This window comes from Geospiza fortis, unplaced genomic scaffold (assembly GCF_000277835.1).
Source record: "Geospiza fortis unplaced genomic scaffold, GeoFor_1.0 scaffold18, whole genome shotgun sequence".
NCBI classification, from domain to species: Eukaryota; Metazoa; Chordata; class Aves; order Passeriformes; family Thraupidae; genus Geospiza; species Geospiza fortis.
In genome coordinates, this window is record NW_005054445.1 from 1480394 (window position 1) to 1491247 (window position 10854).

At 50.0% G+C, this 10854-nt stretch overlaps 1 protein-coding gene across 1 annotated transcript in view; it reads right to left on the reverse strand.

Moving 5' to 3' along the window:
* Nucleotides 1-1638: 1638 nt before the first annotated feature.
* LOC102043817 (HYDIN axonemal central pair apparatus protein) overlaps nucleotides 1639-10854 on the reverse strand; it is a 68293-nt gene continuing 59077 nt past the window's right edge. Inside the window, 12 exon segments of the mRNA XM_031062324.1 lie at nucleotides 1639-1924; nucleotides 2727-3090; nucleotides 3674-3774; nucleotides 4286-4446; nucleotides 5787-6008; nucleotides 6352-6494; nucleotides 6839-7087; nucleotides 7687-7795; nucleotides 8349-8541; nucleotides 9478-9629; nucleotides 10206-10432; nucleotides 10814-10853. Coding sequence (XP_030918184.1) covers nucleotides 1786-1924; nucleotides 2727-3090; nucleotides 3674-3774; nucleotides 4286-4446; nucleotides 5787-6008; nucleotides 6352-6494; nucleotides 6839-7087; nucleotides 7687-7795; nucleotides 8349-8541; nucleotides 9478-9629; nucleotides 10206-10432; nucleotides 10814-10853 — 2100 coding nt within the window. The 3' untranslated portion in view covers nucleotides 1639-1785.

Sequence of the window (10854 nt, forward strand, 5' to 3'; positions counted from 1 at the left end):
GGCCAGCGGGGCCCCCGCCGGACTGAGGGACGGGATCTCGCGGAGCTGAGGGCAGAGCTCGGCCCGGCCCCTCAGGGCGCGGCCGGCCTCGGACTCGGGACAGCCCTGAGCCTTCCCCTCAGCCAGGCGGGGAGCGCTTGGAATTGTAGAACAGGCAGGGGTGAAAGAGATCTTTAAGACCATCAGTTCAACGTCAGCCCAGCGCTGACAGTGCAAACCCTAAACCACTTTTGCCAGTGTCAGATCCAGAGGCCTCTTTAACAGCTCCAGGGATGGCAACTCCAGCACCTCTCTGGCCAACCTATTCCCAGGCCTGAACACCTGAACAGTGAAAAGTTTTTTCTAAAATCTAACCTGTATTTCCTCTCAAGGTGAGGCCACTTCTTCTGGTTCTCAGTGCATAGCTAATGTCTGAGTTTATTACAAACCCATTCTTTTATACACCATTCTAATACAGGTGGACCTGATTGGTCATTTAATCAACACCTTGTCACCCCATCTGCTAATTAAGAAGACACCCTTTGGTAAACATCTTATGAAAAAACAACTGTTCAAGGCACCAGCTGTAATTGCCTGCAATAATTTCTGAGATTTCAGTCATTAGTTTCAGCTCTACCTTCCCAGATAAGGTAACCCAAGTAATATTTCATTGGGAGAAACTCCTATGTCCTTTCTTGGAGCAGTTCTGATCCACACTAATGCTAATCCGGTTTCAATCATTAATTTGGTAATATGGTTCTTAAGGATAGCATTCATTCTCTCCGCACATCCAGAGCTTTGAGGGTGCCATGGGGTATGGAATTTCCAATTTATGTCTAATACAACACTTAGAATGTGAAAGTTTTGAAGTAAAGTGTGTTCCCTTATCTGAGTCCATTCTTTCAGTTATTCCACATGTGGGAATAATTTGTTCTAATAGCATCTTAGCCACTTTGGAGGTAGTTGCAGTTGAGGTAGCAAAGGCTACCAGTGGGTGAGGTGATCAAGGGTTCCAAGAAGTTATTTCCATCTCTGTATTTTGGGAAACGCAGTCTAATCTATTTGCATATTTTGAAAGGGTCTAAGGGCTAGGGCTCTTCCCTCACTAGGGTGTTTTCTCATCACTTATTTATCTTTTAACAACTTGAGCATTATCCAGTCACTATTTGGCTACTGCAGAGACTCCCTCACAGCAACAAGTTCTTCAGAATTGATTGTACAGTGCTGGAGCTCTCCACTGTATTCCTTGGTGTAGCTTAATTAAAATTACTGTAGCAATTGCTTTATTCATTATTTGCCTCCCTTTCCTGCCCGGCTGTGATTGGAACTACACCAAAGGGAAAGTGCAGCCGAAGGAAGGCTGTGGTTGGGTATCTGGTTCTGTTTGTTGTTGCTGCCAGCATTGTTGTTTGCCTTGTTGTACATACTGGCAAAGAACTTCTCCCATATCTTTGCCTGAAAGCCCCTTAATTTCAAAGTTATAATAATTTGGAGAGAAGGAGGTCACGTTCTCCATTCCAGAGAGGTCCTGCAGACACCTGTCTTTCAAACCAAGACAAGCTGACAGTTAACAATTTATTAACAATTGTTTATTAACAATTAACAATTAATTGTCAATCATGAATTATTATCAATCTAATAAACAGTTAAGTAATGCAGGTAATTAAAAGAGAAGTTGGAGGTGTTCACTGGAGCTCGGAAGGGTAGCTGCAGAGGTCTCTGGTGAAGGGTGGAAGACCAGCAGCAGCAGAAGACATGATGTTGCTGGCTCCTGCAGGAGGCTCCAGCTGGCACAAATGCTGTCCCTCAGGTGCTGGTTTCCAGAGCACCTGATTCTTGGCTCTCTGGCCTTTCTCTGTCTGCTCTACCAAGAACCGTCTGCTCCCTGGCTCTGCCTTTCACAGTCACCTGCCTCATCTTCTCAGCTGGATTCAGGTTAGGAATCCTAGGAAGAAAGGGACTGGTATTAGCCAGACAAACGTTCCCAGCCAGTTGCTCTGCAACTCGCAGAGCAAGTTGCACAGTGTTGCATCCTCTTTCTGTGCAAGCAGCAAGCAGCAAATTAAACAAGTGCACTCTCTGCATGGAGGCTGCAGAGGTGCAAGGGCAGGACCATGACCAGCTAAGTGCCTGGGGACCAACTACAGCACGCAGGGTTCCATGTAGAGAAGCAGGCCTTGCTTGTCTCAAAAGGAAGCAGAGCTAGGGACTTGCTGGTTCCTGCATCTCTTCTTCCAGATTTTGCAACCTTCCAGCAGTGTGATGTTTCATACAGTGTCTTTTCCCAGTGTCTCCCTACCAAGGCCAGATGATGATCTTTCTGTGCTCCTGTGGGTGTTTCTGCCGCCTCTCTGGGGCTGCCTGTCTCCAGGCCCATCTCCCCATCCCAGTCAGAGGGACTGAAGGGAGGGTGTTAGGGGATGAACCAGGCTGTGCTTGGTGGTGCCCAGCATTAGGACAAGAGGCAATGGGCAGAACCTGAACAGGAAATTCCATCTGAACCTGAGGAAGAACTTCTTTCCTGTGCAGGTGCCAGGTTGCCCAGAGAGGGTGTGGAGTGTCCCTCACTGGAATTATTCCAGAGCCCTCTGGACACAACCCTGTGCCATGTGCTCTGGGATGACCCTGCTAGAGCAGGGAAGTGGGACCAGATGACCTACTGGGGTCCTTTCCACCCTGTCCCACCCTGTGATCACCCAGTGATACCCATCAGAAACATGAGCTGGCAAGGGCTGGATGTTTCTCACCTGCACAGCAGGGTGGTCTGAAACATCCCCGCGCACTTTGGGGAGAACTGCACTTGAAAGGCCTGCTTCTGGCCCGGAGTGATGATGCCGTGGTAGGGCTTGATGGAGAACAGGGGCAGGTCATACATGGCATCTGGGAAGATTTCCAGGGCGGAACCAACACGCTTTGAGTGGCGCAGCTTCCTGGAAGGGTCCTGCTGCTCGGGCTGCTGCTGCTTGGAATCCTGCTGCTGCAGCTGCTTAGCCAGCTGCTGCAGCAGCCGCAGCTCAAAAGGATGAGTTTCAAAAGGATTCTCCTGCTGCCACCCAAAACGATGCAGCAGCTTTCTGCAACGCCTTAAAGTTTCAGAGGAGAGGAAATGACCTGCAGAGAGGAAGAGGACACCTTTCAAAGACAAAATCCTGTGCTCCCAGCAGCTCTGCCTCCTACTGCAGGTAGGTGGAAAAGAGCTGGGATGCACTTGGAGCATTTCTGGCCAAGTACTTTTAGCAGGAAATAGAGCGTCTGGGAGCAGGGTCTGTGCCTGAAGCACACACTCCTGTGCCAAAGCAGGAAAGTTGGTTTTAGATGGTGACTTTGCATTTGCCCTGGAGTGGGGAACTGCACACAGACACTGGCTACAGGTCAGCTCACTTGTTACACCATTGTTTTTCCCAGTCTCAGACTTCTCAAAGAGTCTGAGATGTCCCTGATGTCCCCCTTCCCAGTCCTGACCCAGCACGTGGCTCTCCCCAGAGCCTGGCTCAGCTCCTCTGCAGAGCACATGTGGCAGAGCAAGAACAGAAGGGGATGAACGGCAGATAGGGGCAAAAACTCTCCAGCTGCAGCTGGGGAGATGCTGATGAAAGTGGACATGTGGAGAAGGATGAAAAAGCAATTCATGTTTTGGAGTGAAGTGGCAGGGTCTTCTCCCCAGGCCCTCAGCTACCAAGTGAAATGCCCTTACGTGTCAGAGCAGTTGAGTACGGCTTCTTGACTGGTTCACTCTCTGCAGCTTCCTCCCAGGAGTATTCCAGGGCTACCTTCCCTGTGTTGCATAGCCTGAAACTGAAAAGCAAAAAGGAGGAATAACAAAAAATTTCCAACAAATATAAAGCAAATAGTGCAGTAACATTGTCTGATGGACTCCTGGTACCACTTTCTGCTGAAGAGCACCTTCTTCCCCAGGCAACTCTGCCATGCTCAGACTGCTGTCCTGGGTGGCCCAAAAAAGTATTTCAAATTCTGGAAGTTGAAGAGGAGAGGGCCAACATGGTGCCCAGGACATTGAAGGCAAGGGGCCTACTCTGGACTTTAGGTCTTGGTTTGACTGCAAACTTATTCTTGAGCAGATGAGGACAGGTGACATGCAGTGAGAGCAAACCCATGGCTGTTCTCAGCAGAAAGGTATGGCAGCACTGAGGCTCTCCTGACCACCATCTCCTGCTTGGCCTCGTGTGCACGTAAAGGAGCCTGTGCTGGTTTGGGCTGGGGCAGAGTTCTGGCAAGCAGGCACTGGGCCAGCCCTGGGCAAAGGCAGCTCCTGCTCACAGGGCCCTGCCTGGCCTCCAGCACTCACGTGGCTGTCCTTGTCTGGAAGGGCAAGGTATCCTTGAACTCAACCATGGTCGTGCTCAGTTTGAACTGGGTGTAGGCAACAACAGCACTGAGGTACACCTCGGCCTCCTGGCTGCTCTCCTCCACCACAGTGTGAGCTGGTTCCAGGACTGGCTCAACCACCTGCAAACAGAGGAGGGAGAAATCACTGAGCAGAGCCCACAAGGTCAGGCTGAGAAGGGAATCTTCTGGCCTCCAAGATCAGCCTCGTAGAGGGACTAGAAAGGACCATTCACTTTTACTTCCCTGGAAGGATGACAAAATTGGGACTGCTCTGCTACAGTAGCTGTTTCTACCCACTGATCCCAGCAGTCACTACCACAGCTGTTAATATCCCCATGGAGACTATAGCTGTGTTCCAGTCCCTGTCCTTCAACCTTGTAGAGGGACTGGCTTTTTTCCTGTCCCCTATAAATCCAGCAGGTCTCAAAATTAGGGTTAAGTTCTCCTGCTGGAGCTTTGTGGATGGAGAACCCAGAGACTGAAGAGTTCTAGAAAGCACTTTTTCGTTCTTGTCTTAGGAGGAAGTGCCCTCCAGATGTCATATCTGGAGCAACAGCCACACTGCTGGGAGCTGAGCATGGGCATTTTGGGATGTGAAAGATCTCACTAGGAAAGTCTCCAACTGCAGATGTTCTGATAGAAAAGAGGATGGTTTTTAGAGGCCTTAAAATGGTCCAGAAACTCAGAAAGAACCTTCACCCAAGATGAGTGTGTTTGGCAATATTGAGTTTGGCAAAAAGCAAGTGTCTCTGGAGATGATTCTTCTCTGGACTCCTCCACAGAGTCATATAGTGCCTGGGCTAGTTCATGATGAGATATCCCACACAATACAGAGACTCCAACCAAATTCTCTGGTATCCATGCAGACAAAACTTGGACTTCACCAGCATATGCAGGAGAAGTATATTTCTCTCCCCTTTAAAAGAAGAGACAGAGTGCAGCAGACTTAACTCCTTGTTTGTGAAAAGGCACCAAATGAGATGAAGAGATTTCTAACACCATCAAATGGGATAAAATCATAAAACATTGTCTCCCATTCAACACGGGCTGCAGCACTTGTGCTTGTGGCACAGACTGATAGTTTGTGTGTGGCTTCTCTTGTCAAAAAGCTTCCCCCTCTTGTGTGAGTGTATCCAGTCCCTGTGCATCCACCTCTCCCCTGGAATGCACTGCTGGTGAGCCTCATGGCTGTGCAGTGTCCAGAGGAAGCAGAAGCTGCACAGCCAGCAGTGATGGTGTTATGGTGGTTCTTTTAGTAAAAGCTGGGTTGCCTTTTTTTGCCCTTTTGCTTCTTACCTTAGTCCCTGTGCATCCACCTCTCCCCTGGAATGCACTGCTGGTGAGCCTCATGGCTGTGCAGTGTCCAGAGGAAGCAGAAGCTGCACAGCCAGCAGTGATGGTGTTATGGTGGTTCTTTTAGTAAAAGCTGGGTTGCCTTTTTTTGCCCTTTTGCTTCTTACCTTCTCTTTTTTAGGCCACCTGGGTGCTGGATCTTTCCACGTGGTATCCTTCCACGTGACAATGCACATTTGGTCGTCCCAGTCTAGAACCTTCCTTCGTGGCAGCTCAAAGTTGATCTTGGTCACCTTACATTTCACAAGGTGCCTTCTGAAGGTGGCTGGGACATCTGCTTTCAAGATCACTGTGATGCCCTTGGCACAGCCAGGATGGAGGTGTCCCACCTAGGGAGCATCAGGGAGAGTCAAGACCAAACTGGAAGCACTGCCAAGGGCAGGACTGACAGCAAAAGGGATTGATGTGGTGAGCAGCTGTGCCAGGAGTCTGCACCTCAGAGTGGATTTATGTGAAATTTGACAGACAAAAGTATGAACAAAAGGTGCCACCTCCCAAAATATGAAGCCTTTTCTGCAAGGCTGGCAGCCTTGGCCCAGCCAAGCCAGGGACTGCATCTCCTACATGACACTGGAATGGGCAATCAGTGGCATGTGAGGACTCCCTGCCAGCTTCTGGGAACACCAGGGCAGGGCCTGAGCAGTGGGGAAAGGCAGAGCAGTCCACGCTCACCTTGGGAGAGAACTGGAATGGGGCGTCTGCCTCCCACTCAAAGCGCATGACCTGTGTAAGGGTGTGGTTGGTGACGGTGAAGTTCCTGCGGCAGCGCTTCCCGACAGGACAGTGCCCAAAGTCCATGTGGTTCACTCTGACAGCTGTAAAGGAGGAGAGCAAGGGATGTCAGCATGCAGGGAGCTCCACCTGCCCCCCTCAGGTGCACAGACACCTGCACATTCAATGCTTCCTTGCTCCAAGCCTTCCTCCCTCTGGAGGGAGTTCCCCAGGCAGTTCCCCATCCCACCACTTCCAGGGAAACACCCTGACACATCCCTAAGCCAGCGACGTGCAGCACAGCACACACTGCTCTGCAAGCATGGCTGCCACGCCCACAGGCCACCAAGTCCCGTGGGTGACAGCCCAGGCCTGGCTAGAGGGAGGACACACATGATCAGACATTGTCCTCTTCCTTGCTCCACCTTGGCAGCCTCTCCTCTCTTACCATCAATGATGTCTTTCCTCAGACTGCTCTTAGCATTCCTCTCCTGGGTGTCTTCCTTTAATCCATCAAGGGTGAATTCGTCCTTGTGGCCTTCACCCACTAGCTCAATTAGGGTCATGCAGATGTCCCCCACTAACAGACCAATCTTCCCTTCCAGACGTTGAGCCAGGGTGGGTTTGAAAATGACATTAAACTGTGTCGATTGCCCATGACGCAGAAGGAAGAAAGGCTGCTTTGGGGGCTTGGTCTCTGCACAGCAATGGAAATCAGAGTTAAGTGATACAGCTGTACAGAGGAAATATTTCCATAGGATAAATGAGGAATAAGAGGTTGAAACCAGCTGCCTTCTAAGCACAGGTTCTACCCGCAGTGGTTCCAGACCCTCTTCCTATATTCACAAGACTACCACCTCCAGATACATCACCACTTAAGCAGCTTAACCTCAGGCTGATGCCCAGCCCTCATTCCACCTGCTTCCAGCCAGCTCCAGCCATATGCAAAGCTCAGCCAAAGAGTGCTTTTGGCTTCTGCTGGCTGTCTGTGTGCTCAAGGGCTGTGTCTGCTCAGGCTGGTACCTCTCCACATGCAGCAAATACCTCAGAGGGTCCACTGAGGTAGTGACGGTCCCCCCCACAGCTCAACCCACCATGTCTAGAAGAACAGAAGAACTTCCTACACCCTGCTAGGAGGAAACCCTGCAAAATGTCCCCAAGAAAAGCCTGGGGGACAGAGAACCCAAAGAATGAAACTGTGCCTAACATCTGGCTGCTGCTCAGAGAAACAAAGAGCAGGGCTCTTTTTTCGTTTTCCCTCTGTGCATGATCACACGTCATGGTGAATGAATTTACCGTTTCTGACGGAGTCCCCTTCCACGCTTACAGTGTGGGATGTCTTGAATGTGGAGGCCCTGCTTTTCAACAAGAACACTCCATGCTGATCCTCCAGGCGTAACATAAACTGAGAAAAGGGAAGCCAGAGCACAATGATGCTGGTGTGAGTACAGGATGGCACAGAGACTGACACCACAATGCTGCTGGTCCCGCATGGGAGCCCAGCACCTCTCCCACTACAAACAGCACTTAGCACAAAAGTGAAGTCAAACCAGCTGAGAAGAAAGGGCCTTCAGAGGCATCTGAATAGAACTGACACAGAACCAAACAGGACAGAAAGTAAGGGGCAGAATGTAATTAAACCACAACTAAGTTTCCTTCAAATGTAGTAAACTGGGATCAAATACAATCTAATGGAACTGGGAAACCATACATGTCCATGAGAACAAAAGGTGACCTGAGAGATGGGGGAAAATACTCCACCACCTTTCTTGTGTTCAACTTCAAGAAAAAAGACTGGATGGAAAATTTTCAAGAACTCTCTTTTTGGAGAACAGATGTCAGTCACTTGCTTAAAAAGAATTTCTGACACCTCTTCCCACGTCTGCCGTGTTTTTTGGGACCCTTCCCCTGTGCCACAAGCACTTGTTCCAAACCTTCCTTGAGCAGGTCCTCCTCACCTTGACAGGTTTGGTGCCATTGTTACGGAGGACCAGGGGGAGCGTCTCCGAATCCTCCAGCTGGAGCCTCTTGAAGCGCAGCACGGCCGTTCCCCTCTTGCTGCGAGCACTTGGGCGCACGACTGTCACCGGCAGTTCCTGCCCCTTCCCACTGATGATGAAGGTCAGGATTTGGGGTTTAATTTCCACAGAGCTGCAGGAGAGGCGCAGAAACAATTACAGCTGGCACTGACCCATTTCTCAGTGGGCAAGTGAAGCACCAAGGGCCACCCACAGTGTTTTCTCTGCCTGGTACTCCTGTACCCCACAACACAGCCCCTCACCAGCCTCTTCCCAATCCACTCAGGGCCATTCACTAGAGGAATCTGCTCCAAAGAGCCAGAGCCTTCCACAATAACAGTTAAAAATAATTTCACTTAATTGAATCATGCAGTACAGCAGGTAAATAATGAGGCACCAGATGAGATATGGCAAATCCCCTGGCTGCAGTGAGATGAGACTTACGCAACAAGCAAAAGCACAGCACAAAAGCAGTACAAAAGCAACAAGGCAAAAATAAATCATTGTCACCATCAGCAAAGATTGTTTCCAAGAACAGTAAAAAAGCAATTCCTTATTAGCAATTAGACTTGTCTTGTTCTGATTCAGCCACCTAAATTGTTGAAGAAAGGCAGGTCAAAGTTCCCCAGTTCACAGGTCCCAGGTCAGAGGAACTGGGTTCCTCTTTCATACCAGCTCCAATCACTCACATAAAAAAGCTTAATGAATGCCAGTGAGTCACAGAGGATCACTTAATTTTACAGAAACAAAGAGGAAAATGTGACTGCTGACTTGCTGGCACAGAAACTGCTTCATCCAAACCTTTGTCCGTGGAAACGCCCAGGTCAGCTGCAGCACATCTCAGTAACTTCCAATTGGCTACCTAATATTTCCCTGTCTTGATAGTTCTTCATACAGAATAAACTATCAGCCTCATTTTTCTACTCTAAGAGTTACTCCCAGATCATCTCATGCCAAGTACTCTTCCTAAGGCTACTGAAAGCATTAGAGCTAACAAGAGGTCTGTGCCTTCCCAGTGGAGAGGCAGCTATCAGTGAGGCCTCCCCCAATATTTCATAGGGTCAGTTACCCTTTGGGCATGACAAGGGAAGCCTTGAAGGTGCAGTCGTAGCTCTGCTTGTCTGGCGGGGTGAAGGTCACTGTAGCAACGGCACAGGATGAGCCACGAATGGACATCTTGACAGGATCCAGATTGAAAATGTTTTTGATAGGGATTTGTTCCTTGGGGGAACCCAGAGAGCAGTGTTAGGAGAAAATACCTTTCAACATGAGGGAGTTTTAGTCATAAATGCATTACTGAGAACAGCCCCAGGCATTGTGTCTTCCTTCCTCCTTCCCTGGGCAGCCTCCCTCCCTCCCAGGGAATGCTGACCTTGTACTAAAGCAATTGTGTGTTTTGAGTGCTGGCAGCTGCACCAGCTTTTATGGGAGGTGGGCACTGCATGAAAGACCCTGCAAACAACCTAGAACTGGCCTTCAAAGAGAAGGAAAAGCCAGGGAGCCTGAGGAAATGCTCTGCTTTGAGCCCTGGCATGTCAGTTCATAACAGCCCCTCTCTGCGTGTGCTTCCAGGAGAGGTTCAGAAGGATTCACTTCTCCCACCAAAGACCCAGAGGTGTGAGCCAAACCTTGCCCGAGACATGCAGAATTCCACACAACTGTTCCCTGGCTCTGCTGCTCTCCCCTGCAGTTTGACCTGCACTGAGCTAGACTAGTCTGGGCAATGCATCTGGAGAACAAAAGAGGCTCTCACCCGGCCCTTAGAGGGCAACCACCACCTTGGCCTCCTGTTCTTACCTCTCCAGGCAGGATGGAGAGGACCACGTCACATGGCAGACGGCCTGCATTGTGAATTCGGAAATGAGCTTCTGCCTCTTGCCCAACCAGAACATTGTTGAAAATGAATCTGTTCTCATCTCTGATGAACAGGCCCATGCCTTCCACCGACTGCAGCTTGTAGTCGAGGTCGGCGCTGCTGCAGATCGGGTACTCCTTGAAGATTGACGCGACATCCTCGACAAGTGCTGTGGACAGACCAGAGGGATGAGCATGGAGAGGCCTCCCTGATGAATTTATCTAGACCCTGCTCTCAGACCCAAGGCTCTCACAAGCCTCTCATAAGCCCTTTCTGATCGGGTGATTGCTAAACCCAGCCTTGGGTGGGGGAGCTGGCTGTGAGGATGGAGCTCAGTCAACCTCAGTCTTAGAGAGCATTGCTTTCCTTTTATCCTTCCATGCATCCCTCTCAGCCTGGGAGGGGAGTGAAGTGGTGGACTTGAAGAGGGCTGGAACCTCTGAGGATTTTAAGGTGGGACACCAGGACTGGCATGGCTCTCTATCCAAGCAGCAAGTTGAGGTGCTGATCAGGAGCAGGTGTGACCAAGGGCACTGTGGGCAGTATGTACCTGGGAGGCAGGACTCGGCAATCAGGGTGAAGGGAATGCCG